At 39.4% G+C, this 27723-nt stretch overlaps 1 protein-coding gene across 10 annotated transcripts in view; it reads left to right on the forward strand.

The window, feature by feature from the left end:
• Positions 1 to 27723, forward strand: part of Cpeb3 (cytoplasmic polyadenylation element binding protein 3) — a 189075-nt gene that overhangs the window by 142645 nt on the left and 18707 nt on the right. For all 10 annotated transcript variants that reach the window (XM_048338707.1, XM_048338705.1, XM_048338706.1 and 7 more), the window contains 2 exons: positions 2686 to 2804; positions 17976 to 18090. In XM_048338707.1, coding sequence (XP_048194664.1) covers positions 2686 to 2804; positions 17976 to 18090 — 234 coding nt within the window. The remainder of the gene's footprint in view (positions 1 to 2685; positions 2805 to 17975; positions 18091 to 27723) is intronic.

A 27723-nucleotide genomic window follows, 5' to 3' on the forward strand; every position in this document is an offset into this window, starting at 1 on the left:
TAGTTACAGTGCACCAGAGGAGAACATTATTGGTATGATTTCCTTAGAAGTCAGTAGCAGGACATGGAGTTGAGATGATAGATGAGAGATTTAGCCAAGCTATCAGTATTGTAAAGAGATTGAATATTGTGTGCTCAGGCTTAGACTAGCTCGTGATGGGTCTTTGCTCAGCTGTCATTCAAGAATGCCCCAGTGTTGGCCTCATGAACATCTGTTATTCTCTCTGAAGTCTTCATTGATTCTCCCAAGTCAGAGCTCTTGCTCTTTTTGGGTTTCCGTGATACTTCTTGTCCCCATTTATCTTACTGTTTTGCGATTGCCTAAATATTTTTTTTATTATGCTACATAATTCTTGACAGCAGGAACTTGGTCTTATTCATTTCAGTGTTCCCATAATTCATAGATTATGACCCACATGTAACTATTACTTAATAAATTTTATTAAATTGAACTGAACAAAACTGGCTGTTCTAGTAGGATGATTATAGTTTACAGTAGTTATGTGTTTTATTTTATTTTTGCTGAGAATTGAATCTAGGGCCTTTTTTAGACTAGACTTGTGCTGTCTCTGATAAAGAACTAAAAGAAAGGAGTTTGACGCTTCCCAGCACAAGGCAATGATAGATGCTGGTGAGTCATGACTATTATCAAAACCATTCAGGAGGCTGAGCTCTGAGAATTCCTGTACAACTAAACAGCAAAAAGCTGGAACTGGAGATATGGGTCAAGGGGTAGACTACCAGCCGTCAATGAAAGTGTGAGAGCTAAAAGATGAGGCTTTGAGCATCAGTACCAGCACGCACACAAAAAAAGAAAAACAGGCACCAGATGCTGGTGGCTCATGCCTATAATCTTAGATACTCAGAGAGCTAAGACCTGGGGATTGAGATTCAAAGCCAGCCCAGGCAGGAAAGTCTGTGATATTCTTATCTCAACCACCAAAAAGTCAACAGTGGAGCTGTGGCTCAAGTGGTAGAACACTAGCCTTGAGGAAAAAAGCTCAGAGACAGCGCCCAGACCTTGAGTTCAAGACCCAGGACTGGCACACGAGAGAGAGCAAGAGAGAGAGAGAGAGAGAGAGAGAGAGAGAGAGAGAAATGGTAAATGTTTAAGTACCAGGGTTTAATCATTATACATTGACACATCTATACATATGTATAGTTATTATGTGTCAGTTTAAAATATTACATTACAGCCATACAGTGACTATCATTTATAGTTCTAGTTGATCAAGAGATGGATATTGGGAGGTTGGTGGTTCAAGGCCACTCCCAGGCAAAAGTTCTTGAGACCTTATTTCAACCAATAAAAAAGCTGGGCATGTAGCTTAGCGGTAGAGAGCTTGCCTAGCATGCACAAAGCCCTGGGTTCGATTCCTCAGCACCACATGTTAAACAGAAAAAGCTGGAAGTGGTGCTGTGGCTCAAGAGATAGAGTGCTTTCATTGAGCAAAAAGAAGCCAGGGACAGTGCTCAGGCCCTGAGTCCAAGCCCCAGGATTGGCCAAAAAAAAAAAAAGCTGGGCATGGTGGTGCATGTCTGTCATACCAGCCATAAGTATAAATAGGATTGAGGTCTAGCTGGACCAGATATAAAAGTAAAACCCTTTTAGAAAATAACTAAAGCAAAAGAGCTGTAGGTACCATTTAAATGGTGGAGCTTCTGCCCTAGGAAGTGCAAATCCCTCAGTTTAAACTCCAATACTGCCTACATAGGTATCTGTAAAGCCTGAACGTATCCATGGAAATCCTTCTATCAGTCTTCACATTCTAGATTGGTTACTCCATCAAAAGAGTATCCCTTAGAGAACTAGCAATAATAGCTGCAGCAATGTGTAAAAGCACACCAGCCTGACATTGAGCTTATTTAAAAAAAAATTCTATGTTGAAGTATAATTCACATACCATACAGTTCACAATTTAATATATATAATTCAATGATTTTCAGTATGCTCACAGACTTGTACAACTATCACCACAGTCAATTTTAGAAAATCTTATCCCTCCCCCTAAAAGAAACACTATCCAGCTGGGCATGGTGGTACATGCCGATAGTTCCAGAACATGAGAGGCTAAAAGCAGGAGGATCATGAGTTTGAGACCAACCTGGGCTTCATAGTCTTGTTTGTAAACAAACAAAACCGTTTTAAAAACTCCTATGACTGTTTCCTTCAGTCCTCTAGTTTTGAACAATCAATCTGATGTTTACCTTGATTTGCCATCATATCCTATTCTGGACATATTTTATATTGAGCTTCTTTCATTTAGGACGCGACACTCATTGCCTTAGTCAAGCGTATTGCTTTGGTGGAACTTGGAGGCAAATGATAGTTGTTTCCTGGCTGCTAGTCATGGCCTGGGTCCATATTGCACCAACCTGTTGTCATTAATCATGAAGATACCTCTGTGTGGAAATTTCTACAGAGGTATTCCAAACTTGCTCCCCTGAGTAGTTATGAGAATTGAACAAAGTTGTGTTGGTGTGCCCTTAATCTGTGAGGAAATGTCTGTGAGCACTTAACATAGCACCTGGCACTTGAGGGTTTCAAGTTCATTTGTCCCTCTTAAGCTTCCTAGGTTTTAGTAAGAATTTGCCATAATGAAGTAACAGGTTTTTTTTTTAAACTTGTACTTCAAGTTTAATCTACTAATTTATCTTCTACCCTTTTGTTTTTACTCTCCCCAAGGCTATGCCTTTCTACTGTTCCAGGAGGAGAGCTCAGTGCAAGCTCTGATAGATGCCTGCCTAGAAGAAGATGGGAAGCTCTACCTGTGTGTGTCAAGCCCTACCATCAAGGATAAACCGGTAAGTCATGGACAGTCATGCTTTTCAAGAGCACCAGTCCAAGTACAATTTGACCTTCTGCTTCTCCTTTTCCTGTAATGAGGATGCTGGTGACTAGAATCCTCTTACCTGGGTTGGCCTTGCTGTGTAGTAGAACTGGACTGTTGTTGCTGATAGGAAACTAATAAGAAATCACTTAGTCATTTGTGTTTATTTGGGGACCACAGGTAAATAAATGTGCTTTTTCATCTGCTTTATAACCCTGATAAGCTAATTCCTATGGAGAAACTCTGAATTGAGGTTAAAAAAAAATTCTCTTTGCTATTTTTGCCAGTGGATTTCTTGTCCTTATTTTAGGTGGAAAGACAGGAGTGTAACAGCTTTTAATCAATATTATAATGTTTATGTGCATTTGAATGTAAGGCTTTGTGCAAGTACTTAAATAGAGCTTTCTGGGCCAGGAGCTTGTACTCTAAAATGGATCATTTTAGCAGGGCAAGGGGAGAAGGGGAAAGGACAGAGAACATGGATGTGAAACTGTAAGCTAATGTGTATTTGCACCATCTGTGGTTAAGAAGTGAGTAAATTGGCCTAGTGCCAGTGGCTCACGCCTGTAATTCTAGCTGCTCAGGAGGCTGAGATCTGAGGATCACAGTTCGAAGCCAACCCTGGGCAGAAAATTATGCAAGACTCTTGTCTCCAACAAATTACTCAAATAAGCCAGAAATGACACTGTGGTTAGCCTTGAGCAAAAGAAGCTCAGGGACAGTGCCCAGGCCCAGAGTTCAAGCCCCAAGACTGACCAAAAAAAAAAAAAAGTAAATCATAAGAAGTAAGTAAATCATTGGATGAAGGTTGTATCAGTGAAGAAGGGGCAAAACCAAGTTCAAAGCAAAGCAATGAACTTGGTTGACCATGGGAAGTTAGTGGGGGTGAAGGGGGGATGTGAGTGTGACAAGACTTGGTGCTTTGAGAGAGAGAGAGTTAAAAACAGTGATGTGGAAAGGAGGAGAGACTAAAGCTGTACATCATAGGGCCTTCAGCATCCCCCGTAAACTTGCATCGGAGCTATGAGGCTTGCTTGGGAGCCAGGTATAGTTTCAGAAGTGTTTCTGGGAGAAGAGTTAGGGTTAAATATAGAAATTATCAGCTGAGTCTTGGCCCTATCATTTATTTGCTTGTCTCTGAATAAGTCATACAATCCTTGTTGAATTATAGATTCCTTAGCTGGGGAGTGGGGAGAATTCTCATTCTTCTTCAGGTTGTTGAGAGGTCTCAAATGAGAGAAAAATGAAAGAGAAAACATTTGATAGAGGCCAAGTATTTTCACAAATGGAACTGAATAGTGTGGCCAGTCCTACTCAGTTCTATGGGATTGGGCACACTTAGTGCTCCACTACATGGTAACATCTGTTGTGAAGAGGATACAACTGATTGTGAAAGGATGACGTCAGGACTTGTCCATCTTTTCAGAGGAGAAAGCAGTGTAAAGCAGAGGGAATTACTTGAGGATAATGAGCCATAGCAGTTACGAAATAGATATTTTAGCCAGTGTTAAAGTGCCACTGTAATTTTCTAATTCTGGGACCATTGCCAAATTTTGATAACAACAGTGGCAGTGTTGGACAGCAGTGCTGTACAGGTGGAGAAAAGAGTAAGGAACCTATGTTAACATTGATCTTTATGTAAATATGTGGAGAAGAGTAACAAGAATGGGAGTGTGTTCATCTGCATAACTAATGTATATGAAATTACTTTTTAAGTCTCTTTGGAGTAGTGTGAGATTAGAAAGTGTGGACTGAACTTGGCAGACTTGGATGTCTGTAGGTAAACTGTCAACCTCTGAAGAGTCTCTACCACTGGCACAGTGTGTGTGTGTGTGTGTGTGTGTGTGTGTGTGTGTGTGTGTGTGTGTGTGTGTGTGTGTGTGTTGACCAAGGAAGGGTTGAGGTGGACTTGATAATGCACTATAGGACATTATGAAAAACCAATGTTTATATATAAGAATAAGAAGCAGAAGAGTAGAGGTATATACATTGAGGTAATTAGTAATCATGAAGCTGTTGAATTGAGGTGAGGAGACTAAAGATGAGCAGTGCAGGGGATAGAGGATAATATGCCCTCAGGGACAGGCCCACACCTGGACAGGTTTCTTGGTAGTGGGGGAAGCAGGCTGTAGGATCTGTAGACACAGATGAGGTGGAGGTAGCACATTGCCATAGAGGGTTCTTGCTCTAAACACATGTTTCTTTTGGCTTGAAGGACTTGAACTAGGGGCCTAGGTGCTGTCCCTGAGCTCTTTTGTTCAAGGCTAGCTCTCTACCACTTTGAGCCACAGTGGTACTTCTGGTTTACTGTTGGTTAGTTGGAGATAACTGTCTTGCAGATTATCCTGCTCAAGCAGCTTTGAATTGTGATCTTCAGATCTCAACCTCCTGTGTAGCTATGATTACAGACATGAGCCACCAGTGCCCAGTTTGAAGGACTTTTGAAAATACTTAGTATAATTATTTATTTTGGAAAATTTTATGGGGATAGCCACTTGAATTATTTGTGTTTCTGCCTTATTGCAATTACCATTTCCTGAACTCACGCAAAACAGTTTTATTGGAGGTTGGTGAATTCTAAATGGTGACTGCCTAACACACATTTCTTTGACCCCGGCATACCCATAATTTCCAGCACTAATAGTTTGAATAAAATTAGGAGAGGAAACAGAGAAGTCCCTAAGCACTTCTCATTTTTTATAAACTGAATCCCATTTTGGGTCCATGGCTTTAGCTCTACATTGACCACACCAAACCTCATTTGGTCTCACTTCCCTCCAGGCTATAGTACATTCCAACTCATTGTGAATAAGTGAGGACCTTCAAAATAGTCAAATTCAGCTGTTAGAGCTTATTTGCCAAGTGTTTTGAGTTGTTATTCTTCCCTTCTCCTATGTTTTGATCTTGGCTAGTTTGTTCTCCACCTTTCATAGTCCCCCATGCCTTCATTCTGTTGTTAAGTTCTCTCTCTCTCCCCCTCCCTCTCCTCCCTCTCCCCCTCCCCCTCCCCCTCCCTCTCCCCCTCCCCCTCCCTCTCCCTCTCCTTCTCCCTCTCCCTCTCCCTCTCCCTCTCCCTCTCCCTCTCCCTCTCCCTCCCTTCCCTCCCTCTCTCTCTCTCTCTCTCTCTCTCTCTCTCTCTCTCCCCCTCTCTCCCTCCCTCTTCCTCTCTCCCTCCCTCTCCCTCTCTCCCCATCCTGGAGCTTGGACTCAGGGCCTGAGCACTGTCCCTGGCTTCTTTTTGCTCAAGGCTAGCACTCTACCACTTGAGCCACAGCACCACTTCCGGCTTTTTTCTGTTTATGAGGTGCTGAGGAATGGAACCCAGGGCTATGTGCATGCAAGGCAAGCACTCTTACCGCTAAGCCATATTCCCAGCCCCAAGTTCTTTTTTTGGGGGGGAGGGAGTGTCAGTTATGAGGCTTGAACTCAGGACCTAGGTGCTGTCCCTGAGCTCATTTTGTTAAAGATTAGCACTCTACCACTTTCAGCCACAGTTTCACCTCTGCTTTAAGTGGTTAATTGGAAGTTAGAGTCTCACAGGTACTTTTCTGCCTGTGTTGTCTTCAAACTGTAATCCTCAGATCTCAGCCTCCTGAGTAGCTAGGATTACAGGCATGAGCCACCAGTGCCTGACATTGTTAATGAATTTTTACTGAGTCTTCTTGGATATCTCCTCAGAAAAACAACATGTTCCAAAATGGTCTTGAAGATTTTCTACCCTTTGTTCTCCCATATCCTGTCCCCTCAAATGAAATTCCCATTCCCACAAGTGACCCAGATTAATTAGATTGTTTTCCTAACACAGAATCTGACAGCAAAGTCTCCTTAAATATGTCTTGTTCAAGAGTATGGTTTTTCTTTTTTTGGCCAGTCCTGGGGCTTGGACTCAGGGCCTGAGCACTGTCCCTGGTTTCCTTTTGCTCAAGGCTAGCACTCTGCCACTTGAGCCACAGCGCCACTTCTGACCGTTTTCTGTATATGTGGTGCTGGGGAATCGAACCTAGGGCCTCATGTATACGAGGCAAGCTCTCTTGCCACTAGGCCATATCCCCAGCCCCTCATATGGTTTGTTTTTGAAAGTCAATTGAATTCCACATTAATGAATTCTAGTTCATATTATGGAGACAGTTGGATTCTACCCAGGCCATTCCCTGTATAGGTCTGGTCCTAAAAAGGTAACAAAAGGGACTATACTTGGAACCTCATTAATTATTGATTGCTCCATCCCAAAGAACGAGAAGACAAATTAGCAATTATATGAGAGAGCTACTGCAGAACTTTCAGATCTGTGATTTATTTTTCCTTCTCCAATCACAGGAGGTCTATAGCTCCCATGTATACCATGAGATTTACACATGTAACCTTGTGTATATTCTTGTATACCCCTAACACTTTGAATCACTCCTCCTGAATTATAAAAGCAGTATGGATTCTTTTGCCTGAGTTTTAAGACCATTTCAGTTTAGCTTCAATTTTTTCTAACTTTTTTTTGAATTTTGTATTTTAATTAAATGGAAATATTCCTGCTTCTATCTCAAATTTAAATTTCTACCCTTTCTTCAAGATTCTCACAAATGTCATCTTTTTCCTGGGTCCTTCCTTTATTACAATATCATATCTAGTGAATCATACCTATTATAATTGTATCTCCAACCCATATACACATCTGTTTAAATGCCTTCCTGCAAACCATATTTGAGTAACTACTGAGGTCAAGGCAAAGTACTGGTTACAGTGAATCAGGACTTACTCTGAAGTGACAAAAATCTGTAGACAAATTGAAGTAACTAATATAAATCAAGTAGCTAAAACAAGTATAGAAATATGTACAAAGTATCTATACAGACTCTAGTATATAAAAGGTTCTCAGATACATGTTAAATTAAGAAAAATGACAAAACCTGGAAATTAGATACAAATTATGGACTTTAGAGTATCCATATATACCTAGGGTAATGAAAGAAAACTTCCTGAATGTTGTGTCATTTGAAATAGGGCTTGGATAATGAAGGCAGTTTGGAGTTAGCCAGTAGAGTGGTGAAAGTATGGGCAATAGGCATTTTAGGGAAAGGCAACAATATGAACATAGGTGCTTGTTTATATGACACTGGTGGAAACATTTATGTTGATAGTTGGAGCACAAATGCATGAAAGAGAATAGAAAGAAATTAAGTTTGGTGGGGTGCATCTGAAATCTCAGCACTTGGGAGGCCAAAGCAAGGGGATTGTGAGTTTGAGGCTATCCTGGGTTACATAGCAAGACTTTCTCAAAAATTAGGACAAGGGGGCTGGGGATATGGCCTAGTGGCAAGAGAGCTTGCCTCGTATACATGAGGCCCTGGGTTCGATTCCCCAGCACCACATATACAGAAAACGGCCAGAAGTGGCGCTGTGGCTCAAGTGGCAGAGTGCTAGCCTTGAGCAGAAGGAAGCCAGGGACAGTGCTCAGGCCCTGAGTCCAAGGCCCAGGACTGGCAAAAAAAAAAAAAAAAAAATTAGGACAAGCATGGGCTAGGGATATGGCTTAGTGGCAAGAGTGCTTGCCTTGTATACATGAAGCCCTGGGTTCAATTCCCCAGCACCACATATACAGAAAATGGCCAGAAGTGGCGCTATGGCTCAAGTGGCAGAGTGCTATCTTTGAGCAAAAAGAAGCCAGGACAGTGTTCAGGCCCTGAGTCCAAGGCCCAGGACTGGCCCAAATAAATAAATAGATAAAATAAATTAGGAAAAGCAGAAAAATGCTAAGTTATAGGGCATCTTGATTGTGTTGCCCCCATTTTTTGTGATATTTACTAATATTATTTTCATTCTCATCTACTTCCTAAGACATAACTATAATTTTATCTTAGCCCAGTCAAGCCTGATTTTGTGTGTCTTAGAATCCATGGCATCATATATATCATATCCCACAGGGAAATCTTCTGGTTTGCTTGCTTGATTGATTTGTTCCTTGACCTGTTAGTCTCAATTCATGATTATTGGCACCTTCTATCACAGTGAGTTCTCTAAGGAAGAATTCCTCCTCTAAAATGAAAGAAGGTACATCCTGGTCATAGTAAAACATATTTATTACTTTGAATTTGCAAGTTGGTCCAGAGCTTCTGAGAGCATGACTTTGGACACAAGGCTCATTTTCCTGGAAAGTCAAAAAGGTGTAGTCCCAGTGTGCTAAACGGAAGGTAGTGAACAAAATGGCCATTGTTGTCCCTTAAGAGATCACATTTTAATATTTATTGCTTACAACAGTGTATTCATAAAAATACTTGTGCTGTGAAAGACTAGTGTCTCCAAAGGATACTGATGGCAGACAGACTTACTCATAAGAATTATATGTATAATTTACTGTGTATTTTGTGCATTTTATATTCATTTTCCTTTAAAGCTTCTATTAATACACATTAGTATACTACAGTTGTGAGAAGTCTTATAATATAAATTTGTATAATATTGTTTAACCCAGTATTTTATACAACTGCTTTGGAAATGAAGCTCTCTCAGAGGATTAGCTTCTTCTCAGGGAAAAGCTAGGTTACCTGAACTTTTCTGCCCAGATTCCACTGGAGTTTTAGTGACTATCATAAAGGAAACTATTTCCTGTCCTACTACTATGGAACTGACCATACACGTGAAGACTAGACATTACACTAAATTGTGTAGCTCAATACAGGATTACTTGAGACCATGGATGTTAAAATAGCCAAATATGATGCCTGTATCATTGTTACATCATTTTTTCTGAGCTTTTCTAATTGCTAGTGTTGCCAGTACTTCTAACAAGAATCTATTAGGCCATGTTTTGGCTGTCTTGGGTATTGAATTCAGGACCTTTGGCATTCTAGGCAAGTACTTTACCACAGAGCTATACCCCTAACCACAACTGGTCATTGCTTAATGTATTAGAGATGGGCAGAATACGTTTGGAGAACAACCTATAATGCATTTTTGGCCCATCAGGAAGTTTGACTGGTAGCCAGTATAGTCCAGAGGCACTGAGCTCAGTCGGTGTACAGCATTAATTATAGTAGAAAGAATATATATAGACTTTGGGTCAGAGAAATCTGAATTTCAGTCCTGAGGTGACTGAATCCTTCTGATCCCAAGATTCCTTTTCTCTATAAAATGTGGTGAACTTTCCGTGCTAAGCTTCATTTGTGATGTGAAAGTACCAGTTGGTTATGACATGAGCACTAGGTCATTTTGAGCCATCAGTGGATTGCCTGATGACATTAGGAATGTGTAATGATTAAGCTCAACTCCTAGCTATCCACTTGTGACCAGCATCTGGTAATTAGCATGCCTCTGAAAAGTGGCTAGCAGTGGAGTGAACAGAGAGATATAGGAGCAGTAAAAGAGCTGCTGCTGAGATGGCTGCCATGGCACAAACCTGTAGAGCCAGCATTCGGGAGGCTGAGGCCAGATGAGGCTGAATAGCAAGATTTTATATTGAGGAATGAAGTAGCCAGACGAGGCTGAATAGCAAGATTTTATATTGAGAAAGAAGTAGAAGAGAAAGGAGGAAGAGGATGAGGGGGGAGCTAAGGGAGGAGAGGGGAGCTTCTGGACATCTTTTTGTAATATCAGTGTGCCTGAAAAGACCTTTGTTCATTCACTAAACCTCACAGAGCATTTACTTAAGAGCCAGACACTGTACTGTCCAATTGGGATCCATGCAGATATGTATTGTCAGAGCCTAATGGAGGGAAATAGACTTGGTTAGTGGACTAAGGAGCCATGGATACTCTGCTAGAGCTATCACAGGGAATAGTTGAGGTAGGGGAGTGATCACATGTTTATGACAATCAAGAAGGCCTTTGCAGAGACAGTGTTAACTTGAGTGAGTCATCTGGCTATAACATTAACTTGATAATGACTTTATCAAGCAACAGTGCAAGGATATATTTGTGTGTGTGTGTGTGCTGCAGTTTATTCATGGTCTATTTCTGCACTGAGTGTTCTTATAAAACACTACCCAAAGTGCTGTGCTTGAGTTGCTCAGCAGTAGTTGAAGGTCTCAAAGAGGTGGTGGAGCCCTCTGTCAGGCTTTGCAGTTCTTTGTAGGTTCCTTTCTATACCTGAACCAAATTGTGGATCTAGAGCATCCTGGGAGAACAAGAGAGAAATTTCCAGAAGTATTCTCAGCTGCTTGTCTAGAAAGAATCCTGTCTCTTTTGAGGAGTTTGTCTGGATCCAACTTGTATCTGATGAATAGTTGGAATATGAGAGTTGGTCCTCCTCCTCCTCCTCCTCCTCCTCCTCCTCCTCCTCCTCCTCCTCCTCCTCCTCCTCCTCCTCCTCCTCCTCTTCCTCCTCTTCCCCCCCTCCTCCCCCTCCTCCCCCCTCCCCCCTCTCCCCCCCCAACTCAGGACCTGGTTGCTGACCTTGAGCTTTTTTTTTTTTTTCAAGGCTAGCACTGTACCATTTGAACATAGATCGACACCCAACTTTTTGGTAGTTACTTAGAGATAAGAGTCTCGTGGACTTTCCTGCCTTGATTGGCTTCAAACCACAATCCTCAGATCTTAGCTTCCTGAGTAGTAGCTTATGGGTGTAAGCCATGGGTGCCTGGCAGAGTTGGAGATATTTGCCTTGTGGCCTCAGCTACACAGGATAAAGACTTTATTAGGTGCCTTTCTCTCTCCTTCCCTCAAGAGATGTAGGAAATACATTCCCTTTTCCTCTCTATTGGGTGGACAGCAGAATTTCAGAACAGTAGGTAGGATCTAAACTAGAAACTGGCTAATGAGGTAAAAATTAGGCCCAAATGAGATACCAGATATAAATGTACTTTGAAGTACCACAAAAGTTACTTCTGTGGCTGTGAGGTTAGTTTTGGCAGTTAATAATAAAAATGACCTCTTGTGCCATGGAAGAGATAAAGATGCCTCACAAAGCATGAACGAGTTTATTTCTGAGACTGTTGGGCATTCTACAGTCATTCTGTGAGGTCTATGCTGCTTAAAATAGAATTGCTGACAGCTGGGGTGGGTCTGAGTTCATGTCCACTACAAGTGAACTGTTGCAGCTGTATGTCAGCAGAGCTGAAGTTAGCTGACTCATCCCATGGGCTTGCACAGGAGCGAGGATTTGACTGCTTGTTTGGGAGGGCCATCCTGATTGTTTGCAGCATTGCTTTCCTGGTTCTTGTAGAATGAAAGGATTGTAGGATTAGGGAAAGAAAAGTAGGGTTTTTCCTGAAGAGCCTGATGAGGAGTTTGAAGGAGGTGACCACCAGATTGCACTTGTTCAACGTGAACAAGTGCACTTGTTCACGTTGAACAATTTGTGTTTGAGGATTGCCTGGGATAAGTAGATGAAAGCCAGGCACTGTGCATTGGATGCTCATTGCTGGGTGTTTGTAACCTAGGGGGCTGACTAGGCAGGGGTAAAGTACAGGAAGTAAAGGTCAGGACATCACCAGTAGATAGCTTGCCATTCACATTAGGTATTCCAGAGCTCTAGTGTGTCTGGGTCATGTTTAGAAGCTTGAAAGCATGATCTTGTTAAACTTAAGCTTTCTCTTACCCTGTCATTAAAGATATATTTGTAAGGCCTTTGTAAGTTTTCATTGAGCTCTTTTTAGCAAGAGATGTTATCATTTATCTTTCTGTATAAAGAAGTGATCCATATTTCATTTCTTGATCATTTTTCTAGTATTTGGCCTAATTTTATCCCTGCTAAAAACCTCTAGGTTTTTTTTTTGTGTGTGTGCCAGTCCTGGGGCTTGAACTCAGGGTCTGAGCACTGTCCCTGGCTTCCTTTGCTCAAGGCTAGCACTCTTACCACTTGAGCCACAGCCCCACTTCCCGCCTTTTCTGTATATGCGGTGCTAAGGAATCAAACCCAGGGCTTCATGCATGCTAGGCAAGCACTGTACAGCTAAGCCACATTCCAAAACCAGTTTTTAAAATTTTTTATTATTATTAAGTAATTGTACAAAGGGGTTTACTATTCCATAAGTCAGGAATAAGCTCTAGTTTTAAGTAAAATGAAGTTGAGTTTTTACATAGATCTATAATTAGCTATTTTATTCTTTGATAGCAAAAATAGTCAAACTGCTTTGCTAACATTTTATGTTGGTTAGTCAGAAAACTTTTTAAGTTCTTTGGACAGCTATCTACTATTTAAATCTACAAATTTGCTAATATTAAATTTACTATTTACCATTTTAATGTTAGTTTCTGTAGAATCAACCTTTTCAGAGCAACAGGAAATGAGTGAGGACAAGGCTTAGGCTGAAATGAACTTTCTCCAACATTCTGTTTAATTTGTTTTTACCATATGATTCCATATTTTCATTTTCCTGAAGAGCGCGACGTAAGAGAGCAGATTTATTCCAAGTATTGGACATTCATAGGTATTAAGCAAAAAAATAAATTCCATGAAAATAATTTTGGAAATGCTATGTTAAACAACATTGAGTAGATTTATAGAACTTCTTAGCAATTTAAACTAAGTACAACTTCTTAGCATTTTAAAATAAATACAACTCTAAGGAGAAGGTAATCAATAGTTTTAACTCCCATCTCACCTCCCCCACCGCCATTGACTTGCATTCCATAGCACATGCTTTGGAAAACTTTCAAAAGAAAAAATGGTTTCTGTAATAACCATTGGCTTTATTAGTGTTACATTCTTTTAGGTTTCATAAAGGCCTATGTTAAAGTTACTATGTGATATAAATTAGTATATTAATACCACCAAGGTTCGTGTTTGATTTTTGTCCATATTCCTTTTAGAAATACTCAGTTAAACTGAACAGATCACTAAATTCAGAAGGTAAGAATTTAGAAGATACATAATTCAGCCAAAAGCGGGTTTCACTGTGTTCAGGAAACCGTCTATAGGAATACAAACTTTAAAAGAAACTAAACTAAACCTTTTTTGTTTTTGTTTTTGTTTTTTACTTTAAGTAACTACATATATTTCACAATACACATTTTAACATTCACAATGATGAAAATCATCATTCTGTTCTACAAAGTTTACAAACTCTATGAACTTTAACAATAAGAAAAACTTTCATGTGCATTTTTTTCCTGGTAAATTCTTGTGGAAGAAAACATTCTGTTGTGAGCAGTGTAACACCTTTTAAGCCAAAGGTTATAGGGGTCCACATGATAGATCTGGCATTTTCTTTAGCCTTTACCGTGACTTTTTTTTTTTTGGCCAGTCCTGGGGCTTGGACTCAGGGCCTGAGCACTGTTCCTGGCTTCTTCTTGCTCAAGGCTAGCAAGAGTGCTAGCCACTTGAGCCACACCTCCACTTCTGGCCTTTTGTGTGTATGTGGTGCTGAGGAATCGAACCCAGGGCTTCATGAATGCAAGGCAAGCACTCTACAGCTAAACCATATTCCCAGTCCCTGACTTTACAGTAATTTTTAACATTCAAATTAGTTCCCAGCATTTTAGCATCTTGAAGTTTCACTTATAAAAATCCTGACTTTCTAGCTAGTCACAAATTCATTCCTAGTATCATATTCACAAATGGGAACTACTTGCTGGTACTGACACATACTTGCTTCCTGTAGAAGTGCCATCCTCCACTCTATCAGTCTCTGTTTACTACCAGTTGTCCTGGACACCTGACATGTTTATGCTACCTGTCCAGTCCTACAGTCCTTTGACTTCACATGACACTGCTGTACAGACATGGCATGGCCAAAGGGCTGCTACATCCCAAATGATTTTGCAAACATGGTCAGTTTACTCCATGGAATGTTGGATTTAGGTCATATTTATTTAAAGAATTCCTGCTAGTCTACATGATAACCATCCTCCCTATACTTGTCCTCAACATTGTGAGGCTTTTACTGCTAACTTCTTGAACAATATGAGTTGTTTCATACAGTTATCCCAATACTTGGTAAACTTGCATTGTTATGGAAAATTCATACTGAAATTAGGACAGAGTTCTAATTTTATCCATTCTCAAAACTACTAAATAAAGATAATTAAAAAACAGTTCTTGCTGGGTATGGTGGCACATTGTTCACTCTCAGTAGTCAGATGGAAGATCTCAAATTCAAGTCCCCTTGAGGTTCAATATTGAGTTTGAGGCCAGCTTGAGCTACGTTGGAAGACTCTTTCTAAAAACAACAGCGATCCATCCCACCAATTCTTTTCAATTATACTTTATCCCCTCCCACAAAATATTTGAGTCAACCTATGAAATATGGTAATGAATACATTTTATCTAGAAATGAATCCCCCAAAATATATCCCAAGAGTTAAGTCTAGAAAAAGAACATCTACATCAGACCCTGAGAACTGAGAATAAATATATTTAAGGAAATGGAGAAATATGCCTATAGAAAGAGAACTAGTATTTCAAGAGGAATCTTGTAGTGCATGAAGTTCATTCTTAGTACAAACAGTACCACAGTGTTGCTTATGCTGTTTTATATGGAGCGTTCGTATGTTGGGCCGTGTTGACTTTTCTTTAGTTTCTGCAGAGGTGCCAGCTCCCAGCTCCAGCAGTTGTTTTCTGGTAGCAGCTGGGAAGTGCAGGTTTTATGAATGGGGTTAATCAGCATAGTGTCATGAGCCTTCTGTATTTTCACCTACTCTGTAAAGCCAGGAACATGGTAACAAATGAGTTACGTGTAATGTGAAGTGAGGATGGTGTGAAGGCTGGGTTGAGGAAAGACAATGAAATCTCTTAGCAGGAAAGATTAAAATTTTTAGCAGAGGTTTTTTTTCTCTCTCTCTATTTCTTTTGAGCAATTTCAACTTTAACTATTACAGAAGGCTACATTTTATATACTTTCAAATTAAATAAAAACCATATTACTATGGATAATACCTAAGGTATTTTTTAAATGAGCTTATGTTGTACAAGTGGGAGTTTCACTGTGATATTTCCAAGCATGCATACAATGTATCCCAATCAAATCCATCCCCTGTACTCCTCTTCTCCCTTATTCCCCTCCTCACTTCTGCCACTTTCATCCCCTCTCACCTTCTCTTTGCCTATACCTCTCCCATGGGTACCCACCCCCTGCAACAGACCTTGTTTTACTTTTCTGTCATTCTTTTTTAAAGTGTGTATTAATGAACCAAGGTTTTTTACCATGATGTTTCAGATGTGCTTTAATCCGAATAACACTCCATTGCTTTCTTTGTTTTTATCCATTACAATGGTATTCACCTACATTCCCAGCTATTCTGGAGTTGGAGGTGGTTGGATTGTTTGGGTCCTGGAATTTAAGACCAACTTGGGCCACATCCCAAGGCATCCCAAGACCTCATCTTGTGGCTGAAAAAACCTGACCTATGACTAAAACTCAGTTAGCATTGTGATTGTAACCACCTAATGATCCTGAAACTCCCTTAATTATATTATTAGAAATAATACTAGAAGAAGAGAGAGTTCTGTGAAGAAAAAGATACATCCTTTCTCTTTAATTAGTGGCAGTAGAATCTTTGGTCTTATAATATCAAGAAATTACTATGTTTTTAATTAAAAACTTAATAATGAACCCTTATGAAGGCATTTCAAAGTATGCTCAATGATACTAGTCAGTCTGCCTTTGTGGTAAATGTCAAGGGAACAGTTTGGCCAAACAGAGCAAATTTGACTTAAAGAATTGGATTTTTCCTGTTGGAGCAAGAAAGGTAGATCAAATGCTTGAAATGTTAACAAGTGCAAATGGGTTCAAGTTTTTGGAGTTGAAGGATGAAAATAAGATTTTATGACTCTGGATCACTAGTGAAGGTAAAAGGCCAAAAGTTAGGAGGGAGTAAATTTAGTAACAATTTTAAGGGATGACCAGACTGTTTCTAATGGGCCACTTTTAGATTAGAGTCAAGGCATTTTGAAAAGGTCATTGGCAGAGGTCCTGCCTTCAAGTGGAAGTATTCCTGGCTATGATAAGCCAAGCCACATAAGAAAATAGATCCTGTGTGCTCACATGTTAAATATGGAGGCTTGAGCAGTGGGAGAAATGAGTTCCACCTGTGCTAAGGAAATGAAAATTCAGTTTTGTTTCCTGTCATTCTGGTAGAAGAGAGAAGCATAGCATGTTCTTGAAGGACAAACATCAGTCTCCCTCTGTACCTGCCTGGACCCCAGAACTTGAACACCCCAATACCTGACTGGTTTGTTTTCAGGCAGTGTCATATTTGCCTTTCAAAGTCTTTATAATTGAGTTATAATTCAAAGGAATATGTTTAAAATCAAACTGATGAAATACCTTATATTTACTCTAGGATAAAACAGTGCTAGCTGGACACTAGTGCTTTATATCTTTAATCCTAGCTACTCAGGAGTCTGAGATCTAAGGATCTTGGCTCAAAGCCAGTCCAGACAGGAAAAGTCTGTGATGTTTTCATTTCTAATTAACTACCAAAAACCTGGAAATGGAGGTGTGGCTCCAGTGGTAGAGCACTAGCCTTGAGCAGGAAAGCTCTGGAATAGTGCCCAGGTCCTGAGGTCAAGCCCAGTACTGTCATTTACAATTGTTTTTAAAAGTACAAATTTGTGGACCAGAAGCTATAATCCTACTTAAGCTCCAGTAGAGGAAAAATTACCAAATAAAAAGATATGTGCCATAAAGATTTTTCTATTCTTTCAATTTTACTGCAGTTCTTAGGCTTGACTTTGTTTTAACTGATCTTGTTCAGGAAAATCATAGATGATACTGTATGTGCATCCGTGTTTGATAGCTGGTAACTGTTTTCTAACTTTATTACTGTTAGTCTCTGTTGTCTTATGGCTGAAAGATTAGGTACTTTAAATTGGTGGAGTGATAAGAATTAAAACTGGACATATAGAAAATTCTTAGAAACTACACATAATGTTCCTGGTCTCCTCCTTTAGGTGGGCCCTTAAAAAATAAATGGTGTGACAGGTGTTAATCAGTCTGTGATGCTTAAAGATGGAGTTGATTCCAAACCCAACATCTGTTTCTAAATGGCTGCCTTTAAAAAGCAAATAATAGGTGGTTTCTGAAGGCTTCGTGGTATTTGTGTAAAGTGTTGAGTCACTTCCTCAAGAGCAGATTACATTAAATAATTATCTAGATTTTGTTGGGGTCTGGTATGTTGTAAAATGCACAAATCAACGGGTTTGTCTTTAGTCATCTTTTTCTCATTTGGGGGTTGATGGAAATGAAGTAAGGACCAAGTAAACGACTTTTTTTCAGGTGCAAATTCGACCATGGAACCTAAGTGACAGTGACTTTGTAATGGATGGTTCTCAGCCTTTGGACCCCAGAAAAACTATCTTTGTTGGGGGAGTTCCACGACCCCTTCGAGCTGGTGAGTGGACATAGTAACACCACAACAACTAAACCAACAACCACCAAATTCCCGATGCCTTAGTCTTAAATGTGTTCTAGGTTTCCAGTCAGCTATACACATTCTCCAAAAAGAAGGCTGTTTCTCATTTTCACTGAGCTGATTTCTTCATCCTTAAGTATTTTCTTCCTAAATGCTGTATTTTCTTATGGTACAAGGGTGAGTTCCATTAAACTACTAGATTGAAAGGATAAACCCTGTTCATTAATTTGCTACTTACCCACACAGTTTAAAAAAATAGTAATGTATTTTGCAATGTGCATTCTTATGCCAGTTAACATTGTAATGTTAGAAAAATAAGTCAGTCCCTCAGAAATCTACCCAGTGCAGCTGTGTTGCCCACTCCTGAGAACCAAGCTGATCTTGACACAGCGAGAGTGGTTCTCATTTTCTCTTATGGACTGCTAGAAATGAATTTTGTTTGGGCATTTTTACTATGGATTCATAAAAGCTTCTCTGTTCTTTTAAAATTTTATTGTACAGGTGATGTACCTAAGGGTTACAGTTACATAAGTAAGGTAATGAGTACATTTCTTTTTGAACCCCCTTCATATTCTCCCACTTTCCCCCACTCCAGCTCCTTCCTCTCTTCCCCAGTTGTAAAGCTCATTTCCAACATACTGTCTAGTGAATCTCACTGTTGCCTTGGTTCATTCTTTGTCCCACCTTTCTGTGAGTCTTCTTCCCTTCCCCAAATGAGATAAACTTGTATATATATACAAGACAAAGGACAGAAATCAAAAACAGTGACAACTGGAAATAAACCAAAGGAAAAAAGAAGGGGAAAAAAGCAATAACTGGAAACAGTATGCTAAAAAAAACACCCCAAAACCCTCTTGTTTCCATTTCTAGGAGTTCATTTTGATAAACAACATTTTATAAAGTCATATACCTATAGCTATTGTGATCCTCTGCTAATAAACTTTGTTTCAAGTCATGAAATAATTGTGCTGTTAAGACTGAGCAGAATTATAATTGACTGGTGAGTTTGAAGTGATGCGGAACTGAAGACTTCAATATTAATTTAAGATTTTTATGTGTACTAATCCTAGAGCTTGAATTCAGGCTCTTCTTTGCTCACAGCTGATGCTCTATCACTTGATCCACACCTCTATTTCCAAGGACTTTCATGTTTAAACCAAAAGACATATCTAAGTATCTGTGTCAACTTTTTAGTGATGAATGTTACTACCAGTGAAATATAGTAAAATTATTTCTAAGAAATAAGATTGTAAGACAGTTAAACTTGGTGACTTTATTTTTTAAAATAGGGAAAAAATAAGGTTACCGGGCTGGGAATGTGGCTTAGTGGTAGAGCGCTTGTCTTGCATGCATGCAGCCCTGGGTTTGATTCCTCAGCATCACATAAACAGAAAAAGCCACGAGTGGTGGTGTGGCTCAAGAGGTAGAGTGCTAGCTTTGAGCAAAAAGAAGCCAGGGACAGTGCTCAGGCCCTGAATCCCAAGCCCCCAGGACTGGCAAGAAAAAAAAAAAGGTTACCATTGCCACTGTCTCACAAAAAGCACATTGTATTACCTCTGTGTTACTTTGTAAATACTTTCTGCCTTAAAAAAAAAAAAAAACTAACAAGAAAAGGTCCATGAAATCAAGTTGTGAAAACAAAATTATAAAAGGTAACCTATAGCTGGTTCCTTGACTTTTAATGACTTCTTCATTCTAGAAGTTTATCAACATTTCAAATATATTCAAATTCCAACCCCAATTTATACCTAAAAGATAACTTTAGGTTACATAATACAGTTACATTTATAAGTCAAGAGAACTGAATCAGGAGGCTCAGGTCAACCTCAAAAAGCCAAAAAGAAAAAAAAAAGATGTTTTCATAATTCCATTTTGAAGAACTTTAAAAATGCTATGACTATGGGTTTATAATTTTACATAATTTCATAAAGTCAAGTATTGCTGGATCTTATTTTCATCCCACTGGGAAAGTATACCAAAGGAAAGGAGGCAAAGAAGCCACCATGTCTTCTTCATTTGCTGAATGAAGACTCAGAACTTAGTCAAATGGGAACTTCATGAGTAGAGAGCAATCACAGCTCTTTGTTTCTAAATCACACTTACACTGTTAAAATGTTACTTGGAGGCTGAGTTCAAAGTTAGCCTGGGCAGGAAAGTCTATGAAACTTTAATCACCAAAGAGTGAGAAGTGAAGCCCAGACCCTGAATTCAGGCCCCAGGACCAGCAAAACAATTGTAGAGTATTCTTCACATTTTCTAACTGTTATGTTTAAGGGTAAATAGGAGGAAAAAACAAACCTTAATTGTATTCTTTTAACCACACACATATTCTACAAATGGAAATTCATTGCTAATTTCTCACTGTTTCTTTTTTGAAATTAAGTACAAATACAAATTTACTTTAATATTATAGCACCTTTATTTCTTTCTTGGATGAGAATTTCTGAAAAAAAAAAGAAAAAGTCATGCAGTTATCAAATAACAAAACTGGATTTAACTTTTTTAGTCTATTTTTAAGTCATAGAAATTTCATTTGATAAACTGGAGTCATACAGTTCCTTTTAAAAATTATTTGTCCTTTATTCTTACTGTCTGAATGATTTAGAAGGGTAGGTAAGAGGCTTTATATCATTTTTCCTCTCTTAATCCTACCTGGGCATTGTTGGATCACATCTGTAAGCCTAGGTATTAAAGAGGCTGAGATCTGAGAATTACTGTTTGAAGACAGCTTTGGCAGGAAAATCTATGAAATTCTTATCTCTAATTATCCAGCACAAAGTTGAAAGTGGAGCTGGCTCAAATGGTAAAGCATCAGCCTTGAGCAAAAAAGCTAAGAGACAGCATCCAGTCTCTGAGCATGCAAGCCCATCAAGAGAAAAAGTCCTATGGAGATCCATTTGTCAAATTTGTACTATTGTCACACTGACACCACAAGAAGGACCCTTCTAGAAACAAAATTGTGTTCTTTAATTTTTGTGTTGCAGGCTGCTGCAATTCTAGAATTAGACAAGAATTATATTTAGCTATGTATTAGAAATGGGATTCTGTGTTCTTTGCCTGGAGAACATACTTTCTCAGGCATGAACTTCTTTTTTTTTTTTTTTTTTGGCCAGTCCTGGGGCTTGGACTCTGGGCCTGAGCACTGTCCCTGGCTTCTTTTTGCTCAAGGCTAGCACTCTGCCACTTGAGCCACAGCGCCACTTCTGGCCGTTTTCTGTATATGTGGTGCTGGGGAATCAAACCCAGGGCCTCATGTATAAGAGGCAGGCACTCTTGCCACTAGGCCATATCCCCAGCCTCCAGGCATGAACTTCTTGTTTTTCTTTTTAACTTAGCTAAGATTTTTTGCCTTACATTTTTTGTCACAATTTGGTAAAAATCTGAAGTCAGTCTAATGGAAATGTTCCCCTACTTGCCACCACTTTTTGTAAGTATAGCCAGTTTTTAAATTTCTAGATAATTCTAGATAATTTCTAGAATTTTACTGTCTATACAAAATTTCCAGATTACAGTGCAGTCTAGACAAAGAGTTGAAATCTGCAGTTTTTACACATGTGCATAGAACTGAGTTTCTGTGGAACACATTGAGTTTTATACTCGTGTGTGCCTTAGAATATAAAACTCTTTAAAGAAATTCATTTTTACTTTGCTAGACAATATTAAATCAAGTTTAGTGCAGTTCACTTGAACAATAAACATGTATTGAGTATTCACTGTTAGTGTACATCATAACAAGTGAATACCAAACTGAATACCAAACTGAATAGCCCAGTATCATGTTAAACATGTCAGCAAGTTCAGAAAGTCAAAGATTTCAGAACAGAAGAGCACACAAAAAAAATGTATTTGGAGGCTAAATTTCCCTGTCTCTGTCTGTCTGTCTGTCTCTCTCTCGCTCTCTCTCTCTCTCTCTCTCACACACACACACACACACACACACACACACACACACACACACACGCCTACTGTGTAGCCAAGGCTGGCTTCTACCTCATAATCCTCCTACCCCAGCTTCCCAAGCAGTAGGATTACAGGTATACACCAGGCCCAAATGATACGCTTTAATATAATTCTCAAATTTGATTTTGAAATATTTCAGGACATTTAAAATTATTTCCAAGAGGTATTGTAGCAGTGGAATTCTGAGAAGTCTTAAAATTGTTTCAGATACCAAATAGTGGTCTTGAACCATTTATAGATGGCCTTAGTCAACAGGTGAGATTTTAAATGGCCAAATGGATAGTTATCTTTTCCTGGGCCAAAAATTATCCCTTAACAGACAGAGTGACTAAAATGTTACCACTCAAATTATTCCTTTGAATCTTATGATGTGTGTATAGGTGTGTGTGTTTAATTTTTGCAATATCCCCATTGTGAGATAGAGCTTGTTATCACTAATAGTTATGCTAGATAACAGTCCTGTCCCTCCTAACAGAAAACACAGATACTTTGAAAGAAACAAGACAAGCTATTTTAAGCAGGATTGTCTTGAATGAGTTTAAGTTGTCTCATAAAATTATCTCCTCTTGGTCTTTGACAAATCTTCATTTTTAAAATTTAGAATAAGAGAAAAATCACAGACCTAGAAAAATTAACCCGAAAATGGGAAAATAACAATAGAAAATCTAGATCTAGATGAGTTTTCACATCATTTGATGGTGCTTCGAGGTCAAATAGTGTGCATGGTACACATGTCTTCCTTCTGTCTCTTGCAGGGAGTCAAGGATGTTTTGCTTGAAACCCCTTGTTTCTTAGGTGGGGATTTCTCTCAGTGTTCTCACCAGCTCCCTGCTGAGAGTAGCAGTAGGTAGACTCACCATGCCACCATGTGGCTAACGTTGGTACTTTCTTCAGAGTCAGTACCGGTGGTTCTGCCACCATCTGGAAGTACAGAAGCATGTTACCCCCTTCACGTTCATGATTAGAGCATCAGGTCTTCCAGATGACCATTCACACGTGGCCTCTTTTGTACGTCCCTGTGGCATTAGGACCTCTGAAATGCCCACCTCTTCACTTTGACATTAAATAAAGTGCCAGGCTTGAAGGCTATGAGGCAACCACCAGGAAAAAGTGGAAAATATTCTATCTGTCCTTCCCTCCACCCCCCCCCCCAAAAAAATCCCAACACTTCCCAGTTTTGTGATGTGAGAACTTCTCTGGCTCCCATCTTGCTTTAGTCATCTGACTTGGAAGACTACCTCGGTGCCTGAGCTTTGGGATCCATCAACTCCTTGATTATGCTTGAAAGAAGCTTGTCTTTTTCTTTAGCAGAGGATTGTAAGGTATTACTATGTTACCTCTTTCTTCTGACAGTTTATTGGACCAGACCTTACAGGAAAAGTCAATCTTGAGAGATTGTTCTCTGAATTTCTGGAGCCTACCATCTGCTCATTTATCTTGAAGTCTCTCATCTTTCCTAACTTTAATAATTCTTTTCTTTCTTTTCCTTTTTATTTTCTGCTTTTCCCTTCTGTTTGGAGGATGACTTTTCTAATGGAAGTGAAAACTGTTTTTTGGGTTGTTTTTTTGCCAGTCCTGGGTCTTGAGCTCAGAGCCAGAGCACTGTTCCTAGCTTCTTTTTGCTCAAGGCTAGCACTCTACCACTTGAGCCACAGCACCACTTTTGGCTTTTTCTGTTTATGTGGTACTGAGGAATCGAACCCAGGGCTTCATGCATGCTAGGCAAGCACTCTGCCACTAGGACACATTCCCTTCCCCCTGAGAAGTGAAAACTTTTTAATGGTGCTGAGAATTCAATCTATGCCTTGTGCATGCTAATCTTGCTATGCCACAGTACTGAAAAGCAAAATTTTCTGAGGTAAATATTCAGTGACCGACAACACAGAAAGAGAGAACATATATCTTAGGTATTTTTTAAGATATATTTCATTGTATATTCTATACAATCATTCTGGTAGTCACATAATTTTTGGAATCACATCCTGATTTGTGATTTAGAAAGCAGGAATATTAGCCAGGTGCTGGTGGCTCACACCTATAATCCTAGCTACTCAGGAGGCTGAGATCTGGGTTCCAAGCCAGACCAGGAAGAGAAAGTCTATGAGACTCTTATTCCCAATTAACCACCAGAAAACTGGAAGTGGCGCTGTGGTAGAGCACCAATCTTGAGCAAAAGAGCTCAGGGACAGGGCCCAGGCCCTGAGTTCAAGCCCCATGAGTAACAAAAAAAAAGGGGGGGGGGGAAATATTGTAACTTTCTCTTTCTCTTTCTTTTTGCTCTGTAAAATGGTAGTAAGCTAAAATCAGCCTGTGTCAAATTTCTCAGTAGTAGATATTTTACCCAGTTTCAAGGTCAACATGAAGCATCCCAAATAAACTCCAGACTTGACATACTGCTTTGATTCACTGTATTGCTTGTTAGGGCTAAAGATTTCCTCATGTTAGTACATCTCTTTGTAGCAAGTCCTCATTCATGACTGCTGTGAAACATTGCCATATTAGTGAAAGATTAGGAAATGCTGGCCTAAAACCACAGTAAAATGGATGAATCAGTGCTTATAGAGCAGAAACCAAGCCAACTTAACTTTATGCAAAGATTTATGAATGGGGGGGAAAATTCCCAGACAGAAGTAAGCATTTGAGTATTACTCTGTATTGGCAGCGTGCTTAGAGCTCTAATTTCTATTTAACCTTCCCGCTTGCCCTATGAGATTGTAAGCATAGACGTTGCATTATAGAGGTGAGGAGGCAGGATACAGATAGCATCTTAACTAATCTTGGATCTACAATGAATAAAATGCCTAAGCTTGATCCTTAAATGTCCATACTTCAAGTTTAAGGTTCTTTGTGCAGAAGGAAGCTACTTTATCAAACTGAGATCTGGGGCGGGGCTGGGGATATGGCCTAGTGGCAAGAGTGCCTGCCTCGGATACACGAGGCCCTAGGTTCGATTCCCCAGCACCACATATACAGAAAACGGCCAGAAGCTGCGCTGTGGCTCAAGTGGCAGAGTGCTAGCCTTGAGCGGGAAGAAGCCAGGGACAGTGCTCAGGCCCTGAGTCCAAGCCCCAGGACTGGCCAAAAAAAAAAAAAAAAAAAAAAGAAGGCCATAAAAAAAAAAAAAAAAAACTGAGATCTGGGATATTCTCTTAGTAAGAAAGCAGCAGTCAACATGGTATCAATTCAACTTAATCAAGTAAAACACTATCTAACTTGGTTGCACATAAAAACATTCTTAACTCTCCAACATGTAATGAAGTATGGAAACACATAAGCACATTTCACCTTCTTAAGGTGTGTGAATGACTTGTGAACCAACTCGGCAGTTGTGAGAAAGCTAGAAATTCTACCATCAAGTTCGTCTTCCGTTCTTTTAAAGTCCAGACTTCTTGGTATCCTGAGATTCCCTATCCCTATCTTTTATCCATTTTTATCATTTCTAGAGAGAAGGAATAGGCTTCTACAATTTTTAGTTTAAAATCTCTAAAGGTTGATGTCAGCTATCCCAGGCAAGGTCTACTTGCAGGAACAGGATTCTGGTGTAGAGTATAAGAGTCATGGTTTCTTTGCTGAATAAAATATAAAAAATGAAATAAAATCATAGTTTCTCTTCTAATAAAATCTTTGGCACATCACTTTGAAGAACCAGTAGCAAATCCAAGGAACTGTAATTGATCTTCAGATTCAACTTCAGAGCCAGTCAGCATAACTTGAGAATTTGTGAGCATGCTGGATGCTTCATGCAGCAGCAGTATTTGTGTTTCCATTTCTAATTTGTAGCACAATGAAGCCCATCACAAGAGCCAGTTTGGAGATTAGACTTACAGTGGTGTGGTTGCTATCATTGAGGTTATTCATGAGATGACTTGAATTGATTTAGAGTACAGTGTGCCCTTGGACATGCTTTCCAACCTGCCCACCTCCCAGCCTTGGTTGTGACGAGACAGTATATACTTTGAGAACCATGACTGGATGGGAAGAGAAAAAAAAAAAATGTGGGTTGAAAAGCCATAAGTCTATGCTGGCTGTTACTTGTAGGGACTCCAGATTCTTCACCTGTATGCTCTGATCTGACAGACTGGCCTTTCTTGGGTTGAAACATTTAACCCATGAACATGCTCCTGGGAGAGCTCCTCTTTCTCTTTCCTCTCCAGTGACTGTCGTAGGCTTAGTAAGCAGCTTTACTACATTCCAGTGAGACACATCTTGAAGATCTAGGATTCAGAGTTTTATGGGCAAGGTTGAGATCACAAGATATACAAGATAAATGAAATCATGAAGATTTTAGTTGACTCTTACCAGACCTTTTTGGTTCTTCTGTTCTTTTTTTTTTCACCTTCTAAGAAGTCAAAACAGTAGCCTCTCTTCTCATTTCTACTTCCGTCCCCTCAGTTTAAAGGAACTGAGTTGAGACTTGACCTTATGTTAATTAATGATGCTCATTTTAGAGAATTTTTTAAAAAGTAGCTGTACATTCTGGCATTTGTTGGTAATTTTGTATCTTCTATAAAGTATGAAAAAATTGGATTGGACATTTATAGGACTCTGTTGTTTCTGTTAATCACCTATACAGTAGTGAATGGATTAAATGGATTCTTTTTTTATGCTGTATTTATAGCATTAAAAGTATTGAAAAGGAGGATACTTGTTGGAAAAAAAATGACTTTTATCAGTTACTAAGCTCTGTTTAGTACTTATAAGACATAGCTGCAGGACTTGAAACTAGCATCAGTTCAGCCTGATGCAGATATGCTGCATGAAGTCTTACTGGTTGAGTAAAAGACCAAACAGAAACTGAGTTGACTAATGTTTACTTCACTTCAATGGTGATGATAAAAGTAGACTTTCTGTAGTTTAGAGATTAGGATAGAGAGATGGAAATTTTATGGTCTTAATCTCCTCTGAAAACTCTCTTCTATTAGTCACCTTGGTTTCTTCTAGCTTCTCAGCAAATCATCTTTAATATGAATGAAACATGATTGGCTCAAATGGCTGCAGACTTCTTGGTGGTCAAGAAAATGACTTTGTATAATCTAAGATGGAAATGATTTATTTATATTTGTTTTCATAAAACCACAAGTGGGTGAGGGTTTTTGTTTCCATCAAAAATGCCAGCATCAGTCATGATCTAATCTTTAGCCCACAAAGATGATTTTTCAGCAGATAGTTTCACTAGTAATAGAGTGTCTGTGCTTGTGGGGGTGCCTTTCCTGGCACAAGAGGAACCCTAAGATTCTTTTGGAGAACCACTGTGGTATCAAAGAATGTGTGGTCACAGTAACTTCTCAAGTGGAGCTTTAAGCATACATCTGGTGGGCTTTCTTCCAAGATCAGACATTCTTGAGGCCTTCCTAGGTGGAAGTCACGTGCCATTTGGTCCCTCTCCAGCTTTCTTTTCTGAACCACTCACCAGGCTTTAAGAGTATTTCATTTTTTTCCATCCCAGGGGAAACCTGGTCTTCAGAAAAACTGTATTTAACTTCCTGAGGCTACTGGCATTTACTATAAGCCCAACAGAAAGCCATTTGACTAACAGAAAGCCGTTAATGAGTGTAGTTAACAATTCTCCCTCTAGTTTCTTGGTTTCAGTTATGGGCATAACATTAGTCATATGAAGAGATGCTTAAGCTACCAGAGGTCGTTAGGATGAAA

Source organism: Perognathus longimembris, chromosome 2 (assembly GCF_023159225.1).
Source record: "Perognathus longimembris pacificus isolate PPM17 chromosome 2, ASM2315922v1, whole genome shotgun sequence".
In the NCBI taxonomy this organism is placed as follows: Eukaryota; Metazoa; Chordata; class Mammalia; order Rodentia; family Heteromyidae; genus Perognathus; species Perognathus longimembris.